A 27,790-nucleotide genomic window follows, 5' to 3' on the forward strand; every position below is an offset into this window, starting at 1 on the left:
CTGCCGGGGAAGGGCCCGGCCTGGCGCCCTCGGCAGCGACAGGGTTCGCGTCTTCACTGCGCCCCAAGCAGTCTCCCACAGTTCCCACCTTCAGGTCCTCAGAGCTACAGGACCTTGAAAAACTGCTTAAGGAAAGAAAAATAAGCAGCTGCTTGTGTGTGTTCATTCAAAGTGTGGGCTCGCTCGCTGTGTGCGTTCTGTGGCCCCGAGTCCCTCCCCCACCCCGGCCTGCAGCGGCCGCCAAGGGACGCATGAAGGAGGGAACAGGGTGGCCAAATGCGTTGGGGATCAGTCGCCGTTTATTCCAATCTCCGTCAAAGGCCGTTTACTCCCTTCTCCCCGCGCGCCTATTCCAATCTCTCTGAGCCTCCCACGCCCCTCATTCCTCTCTCCCACTACCCCCCCTCCCCCATGCTAGTGTCCCAGTGTCCCTCCTCCCCAGTCTCAGCACCTGGGTCATCCACTCAACACACACCATCCATCTCCAAGACTGGGGGTAGCAACTCCACATAGGTGCGGTACCACAATCAGCATTCGTGAGGGCCTTCCTTCCAGGGACGCTCTTCTAAGACAAAGATCTCTCATCCTGCTAGGAGATCCGCTCAAGGGCAGAATTTCATCTAAGGGCGTATTTCTCCTTTCCTTCGTTCATATCCACATAAACGATCATCTTAAGTTTCCTTCTCAATAATATTAGTCATTTTGTATGGGCGCAAGTAAGAGACATATTAAGCTTAGAGGATGGCTCTTCAGGGGACATCTCGCTACACAGATCCCAGCCTACAGTGGTCAGGCCAGATTAGTCCTTCTTAAGCCTAGAAAGGTCCTAATTCAGTATTTTCTCTTAGGGTCATGGCAGAATTTGCCTATGACCATGCTGTTAACTTATTGAAAGGTTTACGGTGCTTGGTTTGTCCCGTTTTGATGCCAGGATAGCTTACAGCTTACCCTGGGTCTATCTGGTCCCTTCGCCGGGGCCCTGCTTTTGGAGTGCTAGGAACTAAGAGCAACTGATGCTTAAGTCGAGTGAATATGACAGAGGCCCAGGAGTGAACATTCTTTGGAGTCAATTATCTCCCAAGTTACAAAAGCATAGAATGAACTGTCTTCCTGTGTCTATAAAGAAAGAACATTGCTCTAAAGTAAACCATGGAAAGAGAAAAAGCAATATTTCACTTACAAATACTAAAATCCAGAGTCCTTAGAAGAATCTGACCTTACAAGTCACAGGGTCTGATTTGGGGATTCAGGTGAGTCACGGACAGGGGAAGCAGAGCGCAGAGGAGAAGTTAAAGACAAACACAGAGGAATGGGAGTGTCTTGGGCGCACTGTGATGGGTGTAATCCAATAAACCCAAGCTCCCTGCGGCCAGGGAGAAAGAAGAAACCAATGTTATCCTACAGTAGCTAACAGGGAATTGTTGGGGAGGGGGTGTGGGGTGGAGCCATAGTACAAGCAGGACCCTCGCCTTGCTCGAGGCCAATCAGGGCTAGATAGCCGGCATCCCATGCGGCCCCTGGGCCCCACCAGGAGTAATTCCTGAGCCAGGAGTGACTCCTGAGAGGGAGGGAGGGAGGGAGGGAGGGAGGAAGGAAGGAAGGAAGGAAGGAAGGAAGGAAGGAAGGAAGGAAGGAAGGAAGGAAAAGAAAATTATTGGGCTACGTAGAAAGAAAAAAAGAAAGGAAGGAAGGAAGGAAGGAAGGAAGGAAGGAAGGAAGGAAGAGAAAAGAAAATTATTGGGCTACGTAGATATCCCAAGGAGGAGCAGGCCCGTCTGTGCGTTTCCAAGTCTCTGCGTCAGCCCCCACAGAGCTGCACATGGGGACTGCGCTGTCAGGCCCACCCGGCCGGAGCAGACGCTCCAGTTCTAACAGTGGCAAGTGTGGGCCAGAGGGTTGGTGGGTGCTTCCGTGCAGCTGACCCAGGTGATCCCTGACACCACAAATGGTGCCCTGAGCCCCGCCAGGGGAGATGCCCGGGCAAAGCCAGGTATAAGCCCTGAGCATCCCTGGGTGTGGCCCAACCCCTGCCCACACCAAAAAAAAAGGGGGGGGGGGGGGGAGGAAATGTGAAGAAAAACATTTACAAAGCAAATGAAGGAAGAAAAGGAATATCAGAAAGGAAATGAAATTCATTCAAGATCACAGGCAAAAAAATGTATATATATAAAAGAAACGTTCATCCATCTGTCCCTCACTCTGAAACCTGATTTTCCTACCCTGGACTATCTCCAAAATTACCCAGAACAAAATTACTTTGCCTCCTACAGATTTTAAATCATTAAATGATTATTAAGTACTGACCTGACGACACTACTAATCTACCAGCAATACCGGGAAACTCGGAGGGGGAGCAGTAACCAAGAAGAAACCGTGCCCGTGTGTGTGTGTCTGCACGTGTCCCCGTGTGCCATCACGGTCCAACGTGCTGGAAGAAGTCAGGCGAACCGTGACAGAAGCATGAAGTCCGACCAGCAAAGGAGAGGAACAGGAGCCGCCCCTCAAGGTCACACCCTGCAGGGCTCAGGGACCAGCCCCTGGGGCCCCTCCCTCTGGGGTGTGAATGCAGCACAGCCCAGCTCCCACGGGAGCCCAGAGCTCAGCGGCAAACGGTCACCACAACGCTCCAATGGCAGCTGCCGCCAGAGACCAAGACCCCGCTCGAGGCCCCCCCAGACACCGGCTCACCACTGAGGGGGACTAAGTCTCGAACGTGAGGAATTCCAGGGGTGCTGCGGACACAGTCACGGACTAGCGCATCCCGGGGGCCCAGCACCCCTTCGTTAGCGTCCGGGGCTGTTCCTGATTCTTGGCGGCCTGTGACCCGTTCCTTGAACGACGCTTTTCATCGCACGACACAGAATCTCCTGCCAAGGGCCGGCCGGCCCGACTCACCGCCAAGCCCATGAGCATGTTCTCGCCGACGGTGATCTGGACCCGGAGCCCGAACAGCGCGTTCATGCCCTTGAGCTTGAGCTTGTTCATCAGCTGCGTGTGCACCTCGTACTCCATGAACGGCAGCAGGTTGCTGATGGCCGTGGCGTTGGCCTCCGCCTGCGCTTTCTTCTTCAGGCGACACAGCCTGCTCGGGAGGAGAGAGACGGAGCTCCGTGTGGATGGCCGCCTTGGAAAGGGTTCCGGCCAGAACGTCGCTCTTCCCAAAAGGACTGACAAGGGCCTTAGAAGCTCCTGACCCCTATTCTCACTTTACAGGCTGCAGTTAAAAGCCCATTTAACACGCAAAGGAAATGACCTCAAAATTCCTATGATGGAAATCACGGGGAAACCTCATTTGGTCTTGTGGAGCCGCTGTGACTGTGGAGGGTCGCTCCTCTCCGTCCACCCCGGCCGTGGCCCCTCCCCCTCCCCTCCCCCACCCCACGATCCCTCGGGACTCGAGAATCCGTCCTGTGCCCAGCACCGTGTGAGGTGATGAACCAGATGTGAGACGCTTCATTTCCTATGTTAGGGCACTGCTCACAGCCACCCAGGGGAGGGGGTAGAGGGCAGAACCGGGGTGGGGGGGGGGGGAGGGCTGGACGGACACACCACGAGGCACAGGGAAGAGCACGGAAAGGCCCTAAGCTGCGAGCCAGTTGCCGAGGCTGCATGTGAATCACATGGAGAAGAAGGAAAGGGGAAGGGGAAGGGGAAGGGGAAGGGGAAGGGGAAGGGGAAGGGGAAGGGGAAGGGGAAGGGGAAGGGAGAAAGAAAGAAAGAAAGAAAGAAAGAAAGAAAGAAAGAAAGAAAGAAAGGGAGGGAGGGGAGGGGAGGGGAGGGGAGGGGAGGGGAGGGGAGGGGAGGGGAGGGGAGGGGAGGGGAGGGGAGGGGAGGGGAGGGAGGGAGGGAGGAAAGGAAAGAAGGAAAGGAAGGAAGGAAGGAAGGAAGGAAGCAAGGAAGGAAGGAGAGAGAGAGGAAAGGAGAGGGAGGGAGAGAGAGAGACAGAGAGAGACAGAGACACTGACTTCCTCCCAGGTTAATAATAAAACACACAGCATCTGAAAACCGATCTATCCGGCATCAGACTCCACGGTCTCTCGAGGACAGCAGAGCTGAGTCTGCGTGAACACACCTCGCCTGGATGAGACAGCCCTTCCCGATGACCGCGGCGTCCACGGGGAGGTCTATGGTTGTAAAGAGGACATCCGGCACCTTCTGTTTCCGGCAGTTGTAGCAGTAGGTGAGGTGAGCCGGGAAAGGCATGTTCAGCTCATCGTAGGGAATGTGGCAGAACCCGCAGCCTGCAGGCAGGTTCTCCTCCAGCCTATAGGAGAAGATGAAGACAGACAGGAGGATTCTTCAAACTTCTACGCATTTTCCAGAAACACATACGGACATCTGCAGTGCTCAATCCCCCAGCTGGAGGGTGGCCCACCCCACAGGCTGAAGGGGACCACCCTGAGAAGGAATAGAAGGACGGGAGATGAGGAACACCGTGGTCGAGGAGAGGCAGAGACTGTAGAAGCAGTCGACTGTCACGAACTCATCGAGTCATCTGATATCTGACTACTTCCGACTCGACAAAAACCACTACTGTCTGCAGTTATTAACCTGGGACACATAACAGCAAAGACTGACTAAGGGTGACATTTCCCTACTGACAAAACACAAAATAACACAAAACAGAATTTCCAAAATTTTAAGCAAAAATCATCTTTCCACCTAAAATTTGGAAAACTAAGACTAAAAACATATTTTTAAAAAAACTGTTAAAAAAATCAAAATTAAGCATACTTCAATTTTTCCGATTTCTGACGACTGAGAACTTCTGAGGAGCCTGAGACCCGCTTCACACACAGAGCAGCACACGCCCTTGCGGGCTGCGAGACTGGCAAGCGTGTGCGCAGTCAGCCTGTTCACAGAGTTCCATGTGAGGATGGCCTGTATCTTCAGGTGTGAAGGCCGAGGCAACCAACACCCAGGAGTGGAGCCGAGGGGAGTCCGAGCAGGAGCTCTGGGTTCAGTCTCTAAACACGCCCAAGCCCTCACAAGACGTCTCACACAGATGTACTGAAAACGGGCTTCCTGCAGACTGACTGTCTCCTCCTACCCCGCCGTCCTGAGGAGACTGTGACCAGGCAGGAGCTGGGGCTTCACACACACACACACACACACACACACACACACACACACACACACACACACACCATCCTCCTCTAAAATTAAAAAATATGCAATTTCATTTTACCCAAGGGAACCGTGGCTGGGGAGCCGGGGTGTGTCTCTCTCTCTCTCACACACACACACACACACACACACACACACACACACACACACACCTCTGCCTGCCCTGGGGTACTCGCTTAGTTGTTCGTTCTCATGAAATTATCATTTCATGTATTAAAATCAGAAAGTAAAATTCTTATCTTTTACAGGACAAAAACAAAAAAAAAAAATGCTTCACGACCTGTGTTTTGGAGGGAAGACAGAGAAGACAGGAAGAGCCAAGAGGTGAAAGAAAGCACTTGGATTCTGACAGACGAGGTGCAGTTCCTGCAGATCGTACCTGCAGTTCCTCAGCAAAGAGTGCGCGCCACTCCCCAAGACTATGACAGTGGCAAGCGCAGCATGGCCCGAACCCCCACTTCTCCGCTGCCCGCCCCCCGCACCGTCCACCTCTCCCCTCTGCCCGCAGCCGTGACCACCTCAGTTCCAAACAGCCCTCCACGGTGCCGTCCTGCAGAAATCTAGGGTTCAGGACAGCCGCAGTACCAGATGCAGAGAGAATACAGACCTCTTCGCTAGAAAAGAGAAAGAGACAAGGGAACGCGTCAGGCGTGGAGGAAACTGCAGCTTACAAGGCAGCAATCCAAATGCAAGCTAGGCACTGCTAAGGATGCAATGGCACTGAAGGACCGTCCCCCTGGCAGAAAAGGTGACACTGCACGGCACCACCAAAATGCACAGGGCAAGAACTCTTCATCACTGAAAATTTCTAAGCAAGGCTGGAGCGATAGCACAGCGGGGAGGGCGTTTGCCTTGCACGCGGCAGACCCGGGTTCGATTCCCAGCATCCCAGATGGTCCTCGGAGCACCGCCAGGAGTAATTCCTGAGTGCAGAGCCAGGAGTAAGCCCTGAGCATCGCCGGGTGTGACACAAAAAGCCAAAAAAAAGACAAATTCTAAGCAAGAAGCCGGTGCGCCGGCAATGAGCTACTTCCTATGTGGCTCCTACTTCTCACTCCACCAAACACATTCCGCGACAGGAGATTATTGTCTCAATTTCAGCAATGAGTCAGGGCTGGGAGGAGTGAAGCCACACTTTCCCAGAGTTTCCAAGCAACGACGTGGCCACAACGGCCTCTCCTGGCTGACAGCCTGCCCCCCCCCCACCCCCCCCCACCCCCCCCAACCAGCTCCTCCCTGCCCGCGCGACGGCAGCCCAAAAAGCACAGCACGGAGCAGGGCACACGGCGACCCCACGACCGTCATTTACCAGATGCTAGTGGATTCACTGTAGCCCACCACAGCGTGACAGCCAAGCGCTTTGGCGTGGGATTTTATTTCTTGCCTGATTTCTGCCCACCAGGCATCTCGAGTTTCGGGTTCATCTGAAAAATAAATTTTAAATCAGTTCACTACTCCACGGCACGCTGTCTGTATGAACAAGAAATGCTTAAACATTCTCTGGAAGGCAAAGGAGTCGTGCTCTAGAACCGAGTTTAAAGCTGCCGTTACTAAAATGCTACTTCTCCAAAAACTTATTAACACTTAAATTTAATGCTACTCTTAAAAAAAAAAAAAAAAAAGTAAAAATCTAAAAGAAAAAAAAAACCCACATTTTACAATCTGACTGCTGGAACACAAACCACCTAGCTCTATTCTGCAACCATAAGGGGCATGTATAGGATATTTTATTAGCTACAACTTGAAAGGGAGCCCCCACGGTTTCGAGTTCTGATCTTAAAATAATTAGCTGATTCATGCACCTAAGGCGTGCTCTTACTTCACAGTCTCTGTATTTGACAATTCACTGCAGTGTGGGTTCTTTCCAAAGGCAAAGATGCACTGACATGACAAGAGAGAAAGCCACTGTCCCCTCCGTTAGAGCGGCGTGGGTCTAAGGTGACAAGAAATAAAGGGACTAGCCCATTCAAAAACCGAAGGCAAAACAATTAAAACGTTAATGCAAATATTTTCATTCATGTACAGAGGGGCAGATTTCAGAGAGAACACTACAGACTCCGTTCCGGCTCTGTGACTGAGAAACCGTCTGTGAAACACAGAACTGTGTTTCACTTCCGCTGGGGGCGTCCAGAATTGCTTCTCAGGGAGTGTCAGGAATGAAGGATCTGCCTCAGTCTCCCAGCCCACTCACGCCAGCTGCAAACTTCTGTAAACAGCAGCTGCAAATCATTGGGATGTCTTATGTGCAAACACATTCAAAACAGAAATAGTTTTTATAGTCTGTACTTCTTTATTTTGTGGCCTATTCCAGTTGGGAATATTTTGAAACGGGGGGAAAAAATTGAATAAGATGCTAAGTTCACACTGTAAATTTTCCACGTAAAAGGCACTATGAAAACTGGAGGGGCTGGAGCGATTGTACAGTGGGGGAGGGCACGTGCCTTGCATGTGGCCGACCCGGGTTTGATCCTTGGCAACCCACAGGGTCCCTCTCAAGCCTGCCAGGAGCAGGCCCCGAGCATCACCGGGCATGCCCAAAACAGAACAAAAAAGACCCAAACCAAAAAAAAAAAAAACAAAAAACAAAAAAAAAAAACAATAAAATCCCCTGAAGTACAACCATCTCATTTCCATTTCTATCAATATATATGCAGTTCTCAAAATGCTTTTTAGAATAAGTAAAATAAATAAGAATCATACTCACTAGTAAAATACTGAAGACAGCAAAGTAAAGGAAAGGTAAAAGGCCTGTTATTGCTCAAAATCCTACGATGGACTTTTGTTTCCTCCCCGGGGAAGGAACGGGGGGACATAAGAAGATCAAAAGCCGTGACTACAAGGGATGCCAGCCAGTTCTTGGATTCAAGTTTGGGGTCCAAGACAGAGCTATCCTGACGCGTCTTTCAGAGGAAAAGGAAAGAAATGCAGACTCCAGCAGGCTGAGGAGAAGATCCAAGTCCAAGATAAAATGAAGAAGGAAAAGAACTAGAGGACGACAAGGCAGGGCTGAGTCGCCGGTCTCACGAAATGCAATTAGGTGACCCTAACTTGCACGCCCCCGACGTGGCAAAGGATGTCTGCATCTCCTGACCCCGCGTGCCAAAACTGACTACAAAAAATCCCTCCTCGGGGGCCAGCTGCAGCTGGCAAGGCCCTGCCCGTGGCCGACCCCAGCTGCGTCCCCGGCACCACATCTGGCCCCTGGAGCCTGGCAGGAGTGACCCCCACGTGCAGAGCCAGGAGGCAGCCCAGAGCAGCGCCAGGGCGTGGTCCCCCAAATCAAAACCGATTCACAAAATCCCCCTTAGGACCCACCTGTCTCCTTCCCAGGCATGCCGGCGTCTCGAGGGAGTGGGCGAGCTACTTACTCCATCAACACTGTCCTTCCCAAACTCGAGCCTCTGCAGCACGAGACACCTAGGGCCCGGGCAGCCGCGCTACACTAGCAAGTTACTTAGGACTCTACGAAAACATGCAGCACACACAGTCAAAAAGGAGGATTAGAAAATAATTTCCTGGAGATGTATAAAAGGAAGTCTGACTTCTCTTGACGAGCAGATGCTGCTGTTTACTACTGAAAACATTCTGAGAGGTTTAAAATATTGCTTGCTAAGGCAAAAAAAAAACTATATACTGTATATCTATAATAAAAAAAAAAAGCAAATTTTCTCCTATTAGACTTGCCTCCATCTGCACTACAAATTACCCAGGAGAGCTTGTCCTCTTTTTTTAAAAAAAAAAAAATTGATTCCACTGAAAATAATCTATCGCATTGCTTTTACATGAAAAGACCATGAAGCTGGCTCTTTATTTGAAATCAAAATCGATTTAGAAATGGTCAGCATGTCTAAATGGAAAACTATGTCATCATCAATATGAGATACAGGTAACCACATCGAGTACAGAGTTCGTTCGTGTAAAACTTACCTTGGTATAACACTTTAAAAAAAAAAATAACCAGATCATTAAATCAAACACTATGAAAGAATAAGTGGCTGATTGGAGGGGGGGGGGGGGGTGGGGAGAAAAAAAAAAGAAAAAGAAAAGCTGAATGCAGCGCAAGTAGAGCATCCATACTCTCTGACAATTCACAAGCAGCCTGGATCCGGACACATGAGCCACGCGAGTGCACGGGAGGGTGCCATGTGGTACCGAGGTACTGACAGGTCCCCTACAAGCTAGAGAGCTACGGGACAGGGGAGCCACGGAAGCGAATGGCAGCGTGTCCACACACTCCAGAGAAGATCTCAAGTCTGGGCTTGGGCTGAAGCAGAAGCTCAGGGGACGGAGGGTTTGGCCAAGCAGATCGCGCAGATGGGAGCCAGGACACGGTGGGCGTGAGGCGCATGCTCGGTGGGGGGGTGGGGGGTGACGGTACAGACTGGAAACTATGGCAGCTCACTGAAATGGTCACAGAAAGAAATGGCCCTAGGTCCTGGGGAAAGCGAGGCGAGCGTGCGCTAGGAAGCACTTGGTCACACACTGGGCGTCCAATCGGTGATTTCTCTGCCGCTGAGAGCCAGAAGCCAAGAGATGGTTCGGTTTTGGCTTTTGGTTGGTTGGTTTGTTTTGGCTCCTGAATTTGGGGGTTGTTTAAAGTGGAATTGAGATGGAACTTATTTACGGTTAAGGCAAAATTAGATCTCTTTCTTTTCCAAGTGATTTCGTATGCAAGAGATGAGTCGGAGAACGCTCAAATCGTGATTATGGTTCGGCCTGGCTTCTTCTAGGGGAAAATTCAGAGGTGTCACGGGATTTAAGCCCTGGCATGGAATTTGGAAAACTACACACACTAGCTCTCTTCTCCTGTTCACTGGGAAGCGCACTTGTGAGTCTGAGTGGCTTTATACGCCCTACAAAAAAAATTGCAACGCTAGAAAAACCTACCTTACTTATACAAAAGGTGAAACAAAAAATATGGTCTAAAACTGCATGGCAAACGGACATGCCACCTAGGAAACATCACGGGCTTCCTGAATTCTGATCGCTGGATGCGGATACAGCTGAGATGTGAGGTCACAGCAAGCATTTCAGAGTTGCCAAGAAAAAAAAAACCCCTCCTGGAATACCAAGTTCCTCCAAATCCTCCACGCGACTATTTATTTTTATAAGAAGATATTTTGGGTGATATTAAAACTTAATTATCACACAAATTATATTTTTTTCAGGGTTTTCCCCTACAGGTCACAACTCTCCTTCAATAATATCACAAATCTGTGGCTCTATCTCTGAACTGAGGTCCAGACCAGCCCCCCGATGGGGTCTCCCTCAGGGGTGCTGGTCTGCACACCTGCATTCACATCCTACTTAATGCAGTTCCTCTTGCTGCTTTTCTAGAGCATGGTCGCAGCTTGATATCTTGCCATCTGACTAGCATCTTAGCTTGCTCGTGAAGTGCAGGGGAGGCTGGTGGAAACTCCGAGAAGGACAGTCCGAGAAGGACAGCAGCCGTGTACAGCTCCACAAGGTGAAGCCGACAGCCCAGGAAACTGTGCCTTTATCGAACCCGACCCTCCGGAACTGCAGGCAGATACTCGGGACTAAGCAACACCTGACTACCGAAGGTGCAGCTTCCACACAGCTCTCAGGAGGAGTAACTCTGCTCTTCAGAAGGTTAATCTGGCTGAGATGGGGGATGAAAGGATATGAAGAGAATTTGGCCTGATTTTTTTTTTTAAATAAACAAGAGGAAATCAAGTGTCAGAATTAAGGATTCTTAATATATGATCACCTGCCATTTTAATGAACAGAACAAAAATGACTTTCTCAAATGTCTAAATTAATATTGCAAACGAAAACAACCTTCAATAAATAGATTAATTTCCCATGGTGAAATGAAAATTAAGAGTACCAGTTTCAAGGAAAAATTAAGAGTCCCAGTTTCAACTTTGAACTGGGCAGGGATTTAGAATTAGACTAGAAAGAGGCTTAATGGAGAGAAAGTAACGTGCAATTCAGGAGAGCAAGGTGGGGCAATCTGGGGTCGGAAAATGGGAAGGAAAGAATCCCATTAGATCTATTAGTCTTTAGTCTCTTTAAAAATTAGGACATAAAATTGACTCCTTAATTGTGAGATTTCACTCCTTCGTGTTTAGTTTAACTGGATGCTATTAGCATAAAGAGCAATTTTATACTGCATTTATATCGTGCATTATAATAATGCAGTGAATTCCCACTACATTACAGACACACAGAATAAAAATTCACTATTAAGGAGATCACACCTCTGACTGTCTGTACAGTTGAGGATAAGGAATATCCAGCTACGTTGTAAGTATAGATAAAATTATATATTACATATGCATGTTTCATATTACTTGTTTTAAAAACAGATTATTCTACATACTACATTTATGTCACCTTGAGTATTCGGTCTCCTTCCTGAAAACCTTCTTACAAGTCTGCAAACTGGGGCCAGGGTGATAGGACAGCAGGGAGGGCGTTTGCCTGGCACGCAGCTGATCCGGGTCTAATCCCTGGCATCCCACAGGGTCCCCCGAGCAACACCTGGAGTTATTCCTGAGTGCAGCAGAGCCAGGAGTAATCCCTGAGCATCGCCGGATGTGACCCCAAAAGCCAAAAACTAAAAATAAAGAAGTCTGCAAAGCAAAAGTTGCTCGTCTAACATGAACCTCAGCTAGAAGCATCCCTACGCAGGGATTTTTATTATACTCTTGGGCGTAATAAAAAACAGTAAAAAATAATGGTGAGGATCATCAGCGGAATTCAAGTTCAAGAAAACCCCATCTCCACTCAACTGTATTCTAAGGCGTAAAAGTACTCTCAAGGACGAAGGAAAAGTTACCCTGTCCTGACTAAGCCCGAGCCACAGCTCGCGGGCTGAGCACAGACTGCACCAGGGGCTGGGGTGGGCTCGGTCCCCAGCACCCCACGGCTCCCTGAGCACCTCTGGAAGTGGCCCCCTCTGGAACACAGAGCCAGGAGCGTCCCCACACTGCGAGGCAGAGCTTATGGGGCTGAGGGGCAGGAATGTCCCCCTTCCGCAGGGAACTGGCCAGTGCCACCATCAGACCCGTGGGCCTTACCAAGGCCAGCAAAGGCCCATGCTGGGGTGAGGGTAGGGTGTGGCCCCCAGGGGCTCTGAGGTCCAGGCTGCCCCGGGGACACGCTCTGACTAAGCGGGCGGGGACGGAGCGGGCACACTGACCTAAGTCCACTCATCCTTTCGTTATCTGGAGGCGGAAAAGCTGCTTCACTGGTGGCAAGGGACAGTGGGAAGAGCCAGCCACGGGCGGCTGCCTCCTCAGGGAGCCTCTCTCCCAGACTTTGGCTTAAATCAGTGGATTCCACCACGAAAGGAAAAAAAGCGTCTCTCTAGCAGATGTATGTATATGTGAAGCTCAGATATACTTTGTCGTAAATCGAGAAGAAAGAAAAAAGAGATCACAGTTACTTGAAAAAACAGAGGCAGGACGGTGAAAATTTATTCTAGAATTTTCTCTAATTCAACCTTCAAAAAGACAAGCTTGCCAAGGGAAACAAACTCTCTCTCTCTTTCTCTCCCCACCCTTCTCTCTTTCCTTCTCCTTCTCTCCCTCGTCCCTCTCTCCCGTTCCCTGTCTCTCTCATTCTCTCCCTCTCGAGATTTCTCCCTGTCTTTCATTCTCTCCCTCTCCCTCCCCACCCCCTTCCTCTGTCTCTGTCTCTGTCCCTCCCTCCCTCCCTTGCTGTGCTTCCCTCTGCTGATGCAGGAATGACAACAGTGTCTGCCCACAGATCTCTCTTCGGGAGTCCTGGTTCAGGCAAAGCCGGGCACTCTCTGGGCCCCAAACAAGCCACCACCGCCGCTAGTCACCACAGCAGCCGTCTAACCACGCTGCCTCCCTGCCCACTCTGCGCCCACGATATCTGCTCGCACCAGCAGGCGCAAACAAGTCCCCAGATCAGGAGTGGGCCCTGAGACCACACATAAGGCCCGGAGCAGAGCCCAAACAGAATCACCTGCCAGCGTCTCTGCCATGAGTGGGGCTCGATCCTGCCTCTCCTTACACTGTGTCCGACACCACAGCCAACTGGAGAGTAACCCTCTGCCGTGTTTTCTGATCTTCCCGAAGCAGAGGTGGAAGGTGAGTACCTTCGAGCCCTAGGACCTAGCTTCCAAAACAAAGTCGAAGGAGTGTGGGAAGAAAACCTCGTATTTTATAAACTGCGGTGGGACACAAAAAGCCTTCCTGCACCTTTCCACATTTCAGGGTTCCTAAAATTAGAATGTCCCATGATAAATCTCTCAAATAAAACCATTTTTCTTCCTCTTCTCTTAGACAATTATTACTAAATGGATAATAAGGCACATCCTAACACCTCGTGGCAGAGAACCCAGAAAACACAAAACAGATTAACATTTCCTGGCTTCACTAAAAGCCTTAGAAAGTGCTTCTCCTTAATGAGTCCATTCTTGATTTTCTACGGTGACACAAGAGAGAATTAGCTAAACATTCTCTAATTACAGAGAATACAGAAATCATTTCAACATATTTGCCAGAGGGACCACGTTCCCCCCGCCCCTAATTATCAAGTTATTTTCCTAAACTAACATCAAAATCTGCCTTACCAAGATGTTACAAGGATGTACCGGCAATGACCTGATTCTAAAACTTCAACCAAAAGCGCACTATTTATATGGAAAGTGTGTCACTGTTGACATTCATTTAACATTCTGTAACTTCTATCCATTTTTTTCCATATACCTGACTTTATTTAAAATGATGGCAAGATATACTGCTTCCTCAACCACACTTCTCCTTGCCAAAACCGACAATTCCTCTTAGATGACACCAAGTCTCTCTCTACTGTGGCTGGAAGATTATATATATATGTTCAATCAAATACACATCTTATTCTAAACACCTTGGCCCTGACAAGGTTTCAGCTCCTTAAATTATTAATGATAAATCTGCCCTCAATATTCTTTTCTTACATAACTGGGAATTTTTGTCTTCCCACTAAACATGCCTGTTTTTAAATGCACATTCTTATTTGTATTAAATAATTCAGCATGTATTCTTAATTTCCTACTAAAATGACACAATAAAAATTGGGTTTTATTTTTTTCATTCTAATTGGTATGATGACACGGTGGCAAAAACTTAGATAGGAAAAAGAAGCAATTTCCCCTAAAGATTTACCAAATAATGTCAGTCTGAATCTGCAAAGGTTGGACCTAATCAGATTGTTTATTAGACTGAATTGAGGTAAATCTGCAAGGTGAACATGAGTCACTTCATAGTCAAACATGCATTACTTACATCGGAACTTAAACCTCGGACTCCTAAGGACAAAAGAGTTTACGATATTGAAAGGATCATGGGACATCAGCTAAACACTTAAGCCTCCTGGAGGTTCTGTCTCTGTTTTCTGTCACGACATTCACTTTTTGATACCAAGAGCTAAAATTGTTCTTTAAGATACCAGCTTCTGGTACTCAATTAAGAGGTTTCTACTATTTCATTAATTCCAATATCAGCAACAAAATTTAGATATTCAGGTATTGATACAAAATGCTTTGATATTCAAAAAAAAAGTTGGCTTTGACTCTAAACCACATCATCAGCTGTAAAGCTAACTTTAGTTTATTTCAAAACTGTAGGCTAGACTCATATGCAAAATTACTTAAAAAGAAAAATTATATTCTTACACAGAAGAGAAAAGAGGAATGCTTATGAAAGCCGATAATCCTCCCAGAATCTATTCTTACTTACCAAACTTTGGTAGGATTAAAGGATTTGCTAGGATTATAAATAAAAATGTTATTACACTTTTATAGTAATAATCGAACAAAAACATATTAAAAATAGTTTAAGCATACTTTAATTATCAAGTTAATAATTTATACTTAAAATTAATAATTAACATCTTAAAATTGATTATAAAGCTAGTGCCTATCATTTACCTGATAGGAATAAACTATCCAAAATAAACCGTAATAATTTAAAATCATCATTCTGAAAGCTAATTACCTAACAGGCTATTTGTAATGAATGGTATTTCTACGAATAAAAGCTATTTGTAATTAATGGTATTTCTACAATTTTAATTCGTTTTAGTTAGCGCATTTTTATTGTGCACTTCCAATGGGAATTACGAGTTACACACATTGCAGAATGTATCTGTATGACTCGATTGACATTAAACCTATTTAATCTACAGCATCTCTAAAAACTTCACTGAGCTGCCATAATTTTTGTCAGCATATGTAGTACTGAATGACCGTTAAAATACCTGAATTGAAACTATTCCAGTCTAGCAGTTTGTAAGGTCTTGTGTTACCCATAATTCCGACAAAGGCTGAGTTCAAAACAGCAAATTAGGAGATCAGTTTTAGGTGCAGAAGAGGAGAAATAAGACAAAACACTATAAACAAGAACACACTCGACAACGCCACTCGACAGGAACTGGAAAGACAGACAGCAGAGTTAATAAGAAGGAGAAATAGAAGGGCGGGAGGAGCATGCGCTCACGGTCTAGCGTCAGCTACAGTCTCAGGACTGGAGGGAATTACCTGGATTGCCAAACCACCCCGTTTCCTCCTTGTTATGTCACCTTATTCGCTTAATATTTCACAAAGAGGTTCTGAAGAAAAGGAATCCCAAAAGTAATCATCCAAGGAGTCATGCGTGGCTAGGGTCTCGAAATGGGATTTCTGTCCTACACTTGGGTGTGAAATAGAAATTCCTCCATCTTCACCAGCCAAAGCAGAGTGGCGAGGTTCCTTTAGGAGCGCAAATACAGCACTTGCAACAGTGATGCAGTGTCTGAGCCCAGGGCCCCTCTGGAGGCCGATTCCAAGTCGTGAAACTGAATGCACCGCCACGTGCTAAACACCAACCTAGAACTGGGCTTTACAATGAAGCTTTTTCAACAGATTAATTTGTTTCGTGAATAGTTACTTAAGGGGCATGGAGATGAAGGAAACATTTTTAGCGCAAAATATTACCTAGAAGATAATCCAAAGAATTATAGTTATATCAAAACTTCTTATCTGCCCCCCAAAATAATTGTTATATCAAGATAGTATACTGGAGTCATTAGAATCTATCGATAATTTGTATTTATGTGATGATGAAATAAAAACTACTCATATGCCATTATATTTATTGCATATATGCTCATAAGCCTTTTGGGAAATAGCCTTAATAACTGAGAATTTCTGTATGTGGACTGAAAAAAATACTGCGCAAGGGGAAGAAAAAACCGGAATGGTCCAGACAGTAACTGTGACCAACACACAAACATTTTGGTAACAAGGGATCCTGATTTCTTCCCCGAGGCTGGATTCTTTCATTTCTTCCTAGCTATAATGAATAGGCAAGGGGGGAAAAAAAGGCCCAAAAGCAGGTTATATTTTTTTTTGAAAAAGAAAAAAAAAATTCAATGTGATTATAAATAACAGATCTCTACTTAAACTTGGAGAGACTCCATTTTATCCTCCCAGACTCTCTAGCTGACTCAGAGTTCATGGAAGAAACAGAGTAAAATCAAAATGCTTTCCGTAAGAAGGAGATATCCCAGTTTAAGGTACTGCTGGGATATCATCTGGAGGCTCTCATCTCAGCCTGTACCATCTATGTGAGTGAGTTAACAAACCAAATAAACACCTGGCACTAGCCCTCCATAACACAGTTAGTGTCAAATCTCATCACTCAAACCTTCCTTGCACTTTCCATACGATTCAAAATAAGGAACTGGGAAAGGAGGAGGAGGGCGGGGAGAAGGGCGGAGAGAGAGCCCGGGGTTAAGGCCCTGGCCTTGTATCCCACTGACCCTGGTTTGAGTCCCCGGCAGCATCCATATGGTCCCCTGAGCATCTCCAGAGATGACTCTGGAGCACGGGATCAGGGATACAGGATGCCCAGACCCCTTCCCTACTTCCCTCCCAAATGAGGAACTTGGAACAGTCTTCAAGCCTCAATGCACTGGTTACGTTGGCATCAATCTAAATTTTCGATTAATTATGATAGTATAGAATATATCCATATTACAATGAAGAAAGGATTTTTAAGCTCACCAGAAAAATAAGAGTCAGGGGAAACAAAATAAACCAGAGAAGGAAAAAAGAAGACCCGTGCTTCAAAGATGTTATCTACCCAGAATTGGCATTAGGCAGTCTGACACGGTATTGCTTTTCTGAAACTTTACCCAAAGTCTAGAAAAACTCCATTCTATTTCTCTGTAATTACTAACTCAAGTGGCATCAAATCACAGGGCAAAAATTCAAGTGCTTTTTTAGTTTTTCAATTTGTTAAAATTTTTGCTCTGTAGCCTCAAAATCACTATGCACAAACGTTCTGCATACCATAATTTCAAAGCATTTCACTCTTTATTCGGCAGTCAACTTAAGCCTCAGAAAGAGGTTACTGGAAAGGATCATTTAAATTTTTTTCAAAAATAGATGCGTATGTGATAACAGGGGTATCAATGTAACTTCAGACGTAAGGTACGTCATCGATAAAATAAATGAGACCAATCAGGAAGTCCTGGGGTCGAGGAGAGGTGTGAGAACACATTCCAGAAACAAAGTTCCCACATCAGTATTTTTATTTTAGATTAAGAAAAACCTCCAAAGCATTTCTAATGAATGCAAAGGCCTGAAATTATTGCATGCTGATACCTAGCTTCTTTTAGAATCATGCTCTCATGATTTAAAGAAGTGAGCTAGTATTGGTATTCACTTCTATACAAGAAATCACTGCATAGGGGAAAGTGAGGAATCAGCCAGAGACTCTATACAATATACTCACAATTAAATCTTAAAGAAGACTTCCGGTAGAAATAAGCAAATCACTCAAATCTCCTAGGAGTGGCAGATCGTGGCAAAGAGACTAACATCTTAAAATTAAGGGTCCGTCGTGGTTAAAATGGTGAAAATTTGTTATCTGGCTGGGTCAAAGAAAACAGCTGACTCAAAAATGACAGGACACACGGTGGGGGGGGAGGGGGGCGAAAAAAACTAATCAATCTGTTGTCTGTTTGGCCCCCCAAAAAAAAAAAATAAGAGAAATGAACCAAAACAGACTTCACTGCATTCTTCTGTCATTCGAGTCACTGCATTTTTTTCTACATTCGGGTCACTGCAAATTCCCAAGAGGCAGGTCACCGATTCACCCCGTACATACGCCACCACTGATCTTCTCAGACTGACTGCCTTCGTTTTCTGAAAGAACATCCCCTAAATCACGATAAACCTTTTGGATTTCCCCCGTCACAAGCCAACCCCGGGAACACAGACGCGCGCCAGCGGGACGGCCGGCCGGAAGGACGTACCGGGGTTGTGGATGCGGTCCAGGAGCTTGACGGAGCGCGCGCTCACCACGCCCCCGACGTGCACGAGGAAGCCGGGCGGGAAGGCCGTCAGCGTGAAGAACGGGAACTCCTGGGGGGGGGGGGAGGAAGCGCGGCTGAGCGTGAGTCGGGGTGAGGTGGGGGGTGGGGGGCTTCCTGCCTCAGTTTCCCCCGGTGCCGTGCCGGCCAAACGTCCCATCTCAGTCAGGGAAGATCCAGCCTCTCCCCGCCCCCTCCCACCGAGAGGCTGCGCGGCGACCTCTGAGGCACGTGCAGTGTCACAGCATTCCCGGGGGGACAGACGTTTTAAAACCCACCCCCCACCCGGACCCCCGGCCCGTCAGGGACCTGCGTCCTGAGCTGCGGGATTCAAACGGTTCCTGTCAGCCCTCGACGGGGAGGGGGCGAAAAAAAAGGGTCCCTGGCGCTCCTGTCTGAGGCGTTTCTTCAGACACGCTCGTCCTGCACCCTCGGGAGACGGGGACGGGGGTCCCCTGTCTGCGCCCCCCAAGCGCGGGGGGGGGATGGGGGGAGGGCGGCTCTCTGAGAGGAAGTGGGGGGGAAGCCGGAGGGCAGTCCGGGGTCCGAGGGGGAGTCGGACCAGGTCGCTTCAGACTGTGGAGCGAAACGGGGTCCGGAGGGGAGCAGAGCCAGGAGGGACCCCCCTGAGCATCACAGGGTGTGACCGGAAAAGCAAAAAAAAAAAAAAAAAGGAACCAAAAAAAGAACCCCTCCCCCCAAAAAAAAACCAACCTAACCCAGTTCGGTAGGGGAACAAAGTACGGAAAGGGGACCGGCGTGGAGTACTATACAGCCGTCAAAAGCGCAGAGCCAGGACACGGGACCCCTAGAGGTCTCCCGAGGCACCTGCTTCCCGTCCTTGTCGGGGACAGCGAAGCCACGCGGACCCGAGACAGAAGGGCGCACGCGGCGCCGGCAGGAGGCAAGGAAGGGTGCGGGCAGCCCAGGGCTCTCCGCAGGGTGCTCGCCGGGCACGCTGCTGCACCACGAGGCCCCACACAGGCAGGGGGTGCCCCGCGTGACAGGGACGCGCGGACGGAGCCGTGTGCGTGGCAGGCGCCAACACAGCATGTGGGGCCAGAGCGCTCAGGCTGTCGGGTTGCCAGCCTGCAACTCCACAGGGTCCAGAGAACTCGGGGGGGGGGGGGGGGGGGCAAGGAGAGCACAGCGTGGGGGGGGGCGCGTTTGCCTTACACGAGGCCGACCCGGGTTCGATTCCCAGCATCCCAGAGGGTGCTACCTCCCCGAGCACCTCCAGGAATGATTCCTGAGTGCATGAGCCAGGAATAAGCCCTCCTGTGTATGCATCGGCGGGGTGTGACCCAAAAACCAAAAAAAGAAAAAAAAAATTCCTGGCCTATGTTAATAAAAAAAAATGAAAGTTAATATATATATACATATATATATTAGCGGATGGAGCGATATTACAGTGCATAGGGCATTTGCCTTGCACGCAACTGACCCGGGTTCGATTCCCAGCATCCCATATGGTCCCCCGAGCACCAACAGAAGTAATTCCTGAGTGCATGAGCCAGGATTAACCCCTGTGCATCACTGGGTGTGACCCAAAAACAAACAAACAAAAAATCATTTATATGTATGTATTAATTTGCTCCGGCAAGGCCCAGCCAGTAGGCTAGGGAGAAAGGAAGGAAGGAGAATGAGAGGAATTCCATGTCAATGTATGAGAGAAGGGGAAGTCAAAATGCCTCCTTGTGTCCACCTCGGATTTTAAATGAGGCAAGCTGGAATTATTAGAATTTTAAGTATTTTTATCATCTCGCTTAGGTCTTTTAGGGTTTTGTCCAATTTAAAGAACAAAGTTCCACATTCTTCCACAGTACACGTCAAGCATATGACACAGTAGCACAGAACACAAAGCATTTTACATTTACTATTTATACATCTGGACAAAAGTGAAAAATAAAAAAATCTCTGAGAATAGATTTGTGCTAATATTTTTAAATGGAAAATGGTACTAGGTTCTAAACTGAGAAACTGAAGAGATAAATTGACATTATGGAAAGATCTACGGCATTAGGTTAGAGGTAAGCATGAAAATCTGAACCTAAAGGAGTTTCCTACTTAAAGACTCTTGTGCTCTTCTCCCCCAGTTTCGGAAAACAGCCTCAAGAGAGAAAAAGGGAAAGGGCAGAAGTGGACTATGGGAGTCCAGAGGCACCAGGCAGGCGCACGTCCTCTTCAATTCTCTCCTGCACGCCCGGAGCTCATCCGGCAGCAAATCTAAGTGGCACTGTTCTCTAAGCAAAAGGCCGTGTGCAGACAAGTCAGTCTCCTTAAAGACACTGCACCGGTGGAGGGATGGGTGTTCCATCATTGTATGACTGCAACTCAAACATGAAAGCTTTGTAATTATATCTCACAGTGATTCAATTTAAAAAAAAATTAAAATTAGAAAAAAAAAAAAGACGCTGCACCACACGTCTTTGGAATGCCTTTCACAGTGACGCTGGCCCTGCAAAGGATCTCAGATATGCTTCACCTATCTTCCCCCGACTTGAGGGGGAGGTGTTGGCACTGCCATGTCATAGGTGGAAAATGGGAACTCGAGAAGGCCTTGCAGGGCCCAAGAGACAGACCAGCGGGAGAGGTGAAGGGATTCGATCGTGTGTCTCATAAATTCAGATACTTGTGACGAAGTTAGGCAACGAATACTGCCAACTTGGTTTTTACAAAGTTGTAAATAAAAATTACAGTCACACATTTACTATTAATTCCATGAAGATTCTCTAACAACGTAAACCCATTGTGTTAACACATCCAAATATATTTCAAAGTATATTTGAAAACACAGATTTCATTCGAAACTATTTTCACTGACCAGTGACATTTTTTCCTGGAAAGGAAAAACACGGATGCTTTCCTAGATTCTTACTATATAAAGTCACAGACACAATATACAAGCAAAAATCTCATTCTATCATAGTTCGGGGCAGTTCATGTTTTTCTGTTCATGTGAAGAATGGCAGTTAAGATGACAGGGAATACTGCTAGTCTGGGGGACTCAGAAGAGAATAAAAAGTAGAAGGGTGGGTGTAAAGTAAGAGCATTCTGGTTAAAAAAAACCCTGCTAAGTGAATACACACACCTTCACTCGATCATCTTGATGTTTTCAGCCTTTTCCTGTAGTTGGTTTCAACAGTTTGAATTAGGGGGCTTTTTAATGAGTAGCTGGGACATTTGCAAATTCTAAGAGTGGCTGAGAACAGAGAGCTAGGTACAGCTGCGTCTCATCACTCATCACTAAGCTCCCTCCGGCACTGTGTACAGAGACGGTGCCTTTTCACACAGATAATATTAGCATCAGAGACTCGAAAAGAAAGTAACTGTGTTATTTGTCATAACAGAATCAGGAAAACACTATTCTCAAAAACCAACCTCTGGGGGGGAAAAATAGTTTTGTCTTTAAAATGTATTTGCTATTTCATCTTTTTTTTTTAACAGTTAGTGTAAAATGGAACATGTGGAAGAAAAATCCTCTAAACACGATTTTGAAAGTGGACATAATGAAAGTTATGGAACTGGCCTTCACAGAGCTGACATGACATAGAAAACCATGCACTGTATGTATTAGATATGTAGAAAAACAAAGGCAAAAATCATGAACCTCATAGTACTATTTAAAGAAGTTTTAGTCTTGCACTATGAAAAGAAAAGAAGCTGGCAACACTTGTTAAAAGCATAAATAAAACTTGAATGATCAAAATGAGAACTAGGAAAGCTACCGAAACAAGCAACAGGGGTCACACACGCACAGAGACCTACCCGCCTTCTACAGAACTTATGAGGCGATCCTCCCTTAGCAAGGAAGTTTACACGGAAAATAAAAATAAAGAGAAAAATCATCCAAAAACGGTACTCATTTTTCCACTTAACATCTTTAAATATTAAACTTCTAATAATTAAACTAGAGGAACACACTGAATAAAATCATCTTCTTTATATTTAATTTATAGAAATAAACAATCTCTGTACTTCTTACACCGAGATATTATTAGCTGGTGATCAGATCATCTCAGAAAACAAATTTATCAATATTTTAAACATAATTCCATTATAATTAAATCAATCATAATTGATGATTTAGTTCAATTCAATCAAAATTAATATAGTTTGGTAATATGTTCATATAACTGAATTCAATGTCATGTTTTCTGGGAAAATACCCACTTTTCCCCTTTATGTTGCATAACTAACATAAAGTTAGAAATGAGTTCTTCATTCGCAGACTTCCCAACAGAACGTTTCTCAGAAAAGACTGGGAGATGAAACAAGAAGCCGCAGAGTTGGCCCATTTAAAAAAAAATGATCATTTATCAACACATTACTTTGATACCTTAAACACATTTCGGGCTTCAAAACCACAAATTTCCATGTAGAAGCTATGGAAATAACTTATGAATGGAAGCGTGATATTAGAACCTCTCGGCGGTGTGAAAACCAAGCGCGTGAGCCTTACCCTCTGCTCCAGGGCCGACTGAGTCTGCTGTCGGAGAAGGGCCTTGAAGGGGCCCCCTTCCTTCCCGGCGCTGCCACTGCCCATCCCTAGAGAACAGCAGCACGTGAACAACGACCGACACAAAGCAACAGACAGCGAAAGCTTAATGACATTCGTGTTCATCAACATCATGAGTCAAATCTGTTCCAACAATGCAGACATTGACTGTCTTGGGGATGACAACTAGAACGTCTCTGACTTGCCAGCTTCCGTTAGGAGCAAGACTCTCAAAGTGCCACTGCTCACAGCTAGCTCTAGAGTGTGTTCTACGGTTTATTTTAAAAATTACGTTAGCCGTGATGAACTTGTGTATTTAAAAGCTGAGTCTTTAACAAGATAACGTTAAAAAAAATAACGCCAGTAGAAATGAGCAACAGTAAATGTTTTGTTTTTAAAGTAGAGAAATGCACTCGTTAGGCTTATTTAAAATATAAAAAATATAAAAATAGTCAAATCTATTTCCTAGTGACTTCCTATTTCGAACATACTATTGATGACAAAACAGTATTACTATTCAAACTTTGCAACACTCAGTTTTAAAAGTCAACATAAATTTTTTAAACTAAAAAAAAATCACAGACATATAATAAACACATCACAAATGTACGTAGTAATGGATGAAAGAATTCTATTTCCCAAATCTCATATGTATTTTGAAGGCTTAATTTTGAATTTTTTTCCCCTATTTTACTTTTTTTGTTAATACCAACAGACAATCTACGGCCAAAGAATTACAAAAAGCATAGCACAGGTGAAAGCCTCTCTAGAGACTGGAGCTCAGCCCCACCCTTCCCAAACTAAAGATGGGCTGAGTCTAGTGACTGTTAAAAAAGGACTAATTTCCTTTGACATTTTTAGCTGTTCTTGGATAAGGAAACAAAGGATAGCATGTGTATAGTCCCATTCTGGGTTCTTAAAAAAAAAAATTTTTTTTAAGTAGTTCATTTCACTCGAAATAACCTACACGTGATTTTTGGAGACTATACAATACTAACCGTAGAAATAAAATTCGGGTCTCTGAAGCGTCTTGAGAGCCACAAAATAAAATGCAGTTTTGCAGATAAATTAAATATCAGAAAATAGAGCGGAATAAATTTGACAATTCATATAATGGACGGGGGGGGAAGGGTCATGAAAGACATCACCAAAATCAAATGTGAACTGAGTCAAATGGAATAATCCACTCGTGGAGTGCTGTGGCTTGGCAACATGATGGCACAGGTCCCACATGGATGGAGTGGGCGTGAGGGGAGAGAATGAGGGCGTCTAGGACAGAACCTCTGCCAACGAGCGCCTCGGCCACTGGGAACACACACATCGAGGTCCGCAGGCATGAACGTTTTTTAATATGCCAAGCTCTACTTGCAGAATATCCGCAAGTTCCCATCCCATAACGCTCAATCACCTCTCCTGGTTCTGATCGGATTCACTGTGAGCAACAAGTGTTAGGACATCCTGTGCAAAACACCCAGTAATTCTTTAGAGCATGAGATTATTTTTCTTTTCTTTTCTTTTCAAAAAAACGGACTGGAAATCAAGGGTTGACAAAAGCTGACATAATGTGATCCTACCAGAGGCGGCCAGGAACAGCTCTTCACTGAAAGAAACACTTTTCCTCAGAACGGAGCTGACAGGGCTAGAAGGATGAGGGGGGAGGCTAGAGTCCGAGAGGAGGAGACAGGACTGACTGAGGTGGAGGGAGGCACAATAGAGAGAGGGGGAGCTGGGACTCGGGTGCAGCCTACGCCCCTGTGGGGAAGGTGCTGTGGAGGAAAGTGGCAGAGAAAAGGTGCAGGTTCAGAAGATGGTCAGAAAACACAAGAAAAGGAAAGCAACGATGAAGCAAAACAGAACAGTAAAAATGAATTTCAAAATATACACACAGATTACACTGAGCATATGAAATCATATTTTGACCAGCGATCCAACATAATATAAATAAACGGGCATAGCCTGAAACGTAACAAAACTCTTGCAAGCTCTGGACTATAGAGCTTTCACTCGCAGCCTAGGGTGTCGGGCCATTCACTGCCAGCGGATTTCTTCCATTGAAATTCCTGCCTGTTTTTAAAGAATGTGGCAGGTGGGGCGGGAATGATAGGCCAGAGGGGAGGGCGCTTGCCTTGCCCACTGACCAGGGTTTGATCCCCGGCACCCCATAAAGTCCCTCAAGGCCACCAGGAGTGCTCGCTGAGCTAGGAGTAAGCCCTGAGCACCACTGGGTGTATGCTCCAGGGCTTCCACAAAAAAAGGGTGAATGTGGAGACTATGAAAGGTTAAAAATGTACGTTAAAAATCCTTCAAGTCAGGGGGTTGGAGCAGTAGCACAGCGGGGAGGGAATTTGCCTTGCATGCGGATGACCCGGGTTCGATTCCCAGCATCCCATATGGTCCCCTGAGCACCGCCATGGGTAATTCCTGAGTGCAGAGTCAGGAGTAATCCCTGTGCATCGCCAGGTGTGATCCAAAAAGCAAAAATAAGTAAATAAATAAATAAAAATCAATATTGAAAAAAAAATGATTATGCTTGAAAAAAGAAATTATAAAAAAAATAAATCCCTCATGCCAGAAATGGACTGCCTCAAAAATAAACACTGAGTGGCCAAGAACAGTAACTACAAATGCATTATAATTGCATATCATTTTATTAAAAAAAAGAGAGAGAGAGAACTTCGGAGCAGAGATGCCGTTATTAATTCCAAATAAAACATTGACTTCTGTGCTGGAGTGATAGCACAGCGGGTAGGGCATTTGCCTTGCATGCGGCCGACCCAGGGTTCGATTCCCAGCATCCCATATGGTCCCCAAGCACCACCAGGAGTAATTCATGAGTGCAAAGCCGGGAGTAACCCCTGTGCATTGCCAGGTGTGATCCAAAAAAACAAAAAAAAAACCCAAAAAACAGAAAAAAACAACCAAAAAAACCCATTAACTTCTGTCTGGCTGATCCTTGTATGGGCTGTTGGGTCGAAGGGTCTGGAAAGTGGCTCTCCATGGACTCCAAGTTCAACCTCAGCAACAAGGGCCCCCCGCACAGTACTTGGGGGGCCAAAAATATGTTTAAGTGAAAGTCAACTTCAATTTCCTATGAAATCCAAATCCTAAACATTAGCATTCTAAAATTCCCCTGCCATTACTTGAATGCGGGTGAGAAAAGAAGAAAATAGAGCCTTGTGTCCAAAACTAGATCCTACAGAAACAAACTTTTTTTAAAAATAAGTCCTCTCTGAAAAGCAGGAGGAGGAGTTTACTACAAAGAGAAAAAGCTCGATGGAGAGCTTCTAGCTTTGGCTCCCTACTCTGATCATTTTCATTATCATCGGCACATTTATTCTGCTTCTCAGACTGATTCTGTATATAGGTGAAACAGAGACCAAAAAAAATGTGGTTTTTTTTTTTCAATGTGTAACCATGGCTTTAGGAATTATAGAGCCATCATAACTTTGCCATTTTAAATCTCCACAAAATGTAGGAAGAAACACTCCTCTTGAGAGCCTGAAGATATTTAGATTTAGAGACCCAAGAGAAAGGGCAGAAGTACTAAGCACTGTTTATGTCCTATAAATATGCTATTAATTAAGGCAAAGAATTATCCAGTAAACAATGTCACTGAGGGGAAGCTGAGAAATCCAGAAATATGTGAAAATCATACCTATTGTAAATGATAATTTTCAAACTAAAAATTTGGAGCTAGGAAATAGAATTTTCACTGAGAACGCAGTACTGACTGCTACTAGGGGCCAAGGGATGGGGGTCTGCAGTCATGTGTCACATGACAATTTTCTGGAGATTTATGTGGCCTGCATAATGAACTGAAGGAAAACAAACAGACCAAGAAAATACTTTCAAAAATGTATTTGTGGGGTTGGAGTGATAACACAGCGTCTAGGGCGTTTGCCTTGCACGCAGCCAACCCAGGTTCGATTCCCAGCATCCCATAGGGTCCTCTGAACACCGCCAGGAGTAAGTAATTCCTGAGTGCAAAGCCAGGAGTAACGCCTGTGTATTGCCGGGTGTAACCCAAAAAGAAAAAACAAAACAAAACGAAACAAAAAAAAACCCCAATGTATTTGTGGCATGGCAAAAAAACTAAAAATTTTGAAAACAATTTGAAAAAAAAGATCAACGGGCAAAGTTTCAAAACTTTTTTTAGAAACTTTATTCTTCAGGGCCAGAGAGAGAGTACAAAGATTAAGGCACTTGCCTTGCATGTGGTCAACCTAGATTTGATCCCAGGCACCACACAGATCCCTGAGCACAGCCAGGAATGACCCCTGAGCACAGAGCCATGAGTAACAAAGATGGTCCCAAAACAGCCACCCCCCCCCACAAAAAAAAACCCACACAAAAAAACCTTTTATTTTTTAAATACTAATTTTTTAATAAAAAATGCTTGAATTTTTAAATTTAATATTTAATACTTAAATACTAAGTCCTATTTTGATTGTTAGACATTTCAATTCCAGAATCTCATTTATTTTATAAAACAAAACAAAAAACAGTTTGAATGGCCGTTTCCTGCCACATTCCTAAAGGTCAACTGCTATCAAAATCAAACTATTCTTAGATGCCGTTCATAATTTCGTATGTATAAATAGCTAGTCTTTCAAAAATGTATTTTTTATACATCTTTAAGTTTTGCGACTACACTTACTAATTTTAATTAGATAGAAAACAATACAGGTTTTCAAAAAAATAAAAGTTCTTCCTGGTCCAAAGCCAGTGTACAACGGGTAGGAGTTTGCCTGGCACATAGCCGAGCTGGGCTCATCCCCAGCACTGCCCGGAGTGGTCCCTGAGCGCTGAGCCAGGGGTAAGCCCTGA

The 27,790-nt window shown here is 45.8% G+C and overlaps 1 protein-coding gene across 18 annotated transcripts in view; it reads right to left on the reverse strand.

Annotated features, from left to right (window-relative positions):
• C2CD5 (C2 calcium dependent domain containing 5) overlaps positions 1-27,790 on the reverse strand; it is a 92,803-nt gene that overhangs the window by 31,322 nt on the left and 33,691 nt on the right. For 7 of the 18 annotated variants that reach the window (XM_056134671.1, XM_056134666.1, XM_056134672.1 and 4 more), the window contains 6 exons: positions 22,928-23,013; positions 18,409-18,517; positions 6,437-6,551; positions 5,646-5,741; positions 4,073-4,264; positions 2,896-3,082 (listed from right to left, as the gene is read on the reverse strand). In XM_056134671.1, coding sequence (XP_055990646.1) covers positions 2,896-3,082; positions 4,073-4,264; positions 5,646-5,741; positions 6,437-6,551; positions 18,409-18,517; positions 22,928-23,013 — 785 coding nt within the window. Of the gene's footprint in view, positions 1-2,895; positions 3,083-4,072; positions 4,265-5,645; positions 5,742-6,436; positions 6,552-15,366; positions 15,433-18,408; positions 18,518-22,233; positions 22,267-22,927; positions 23,014-24,537; positions 24,730-27,790 lie in introns of all 18 variants that reach the window. The other 11 variants (XM_056134668.1, XM_056134661.1, XM_056134660.1 and 8 more) reach the window with 4 other exon arrangements.

This window comes from Sorex fumeus, unplaced genomic scaffold (genome assembly GCF_029834395.1).
Source record: "Sorex fumeus unplaced genomic scaffold, SorFum_2.1 ptg000100l, whole genome shotgun sequence".
Taxonomy (NCBI): Eukaryota; Metazoa; Chordata; class Mammalia; order Eulipotyphla; family Soricidae; genus Sorex; species Sorex fumeus.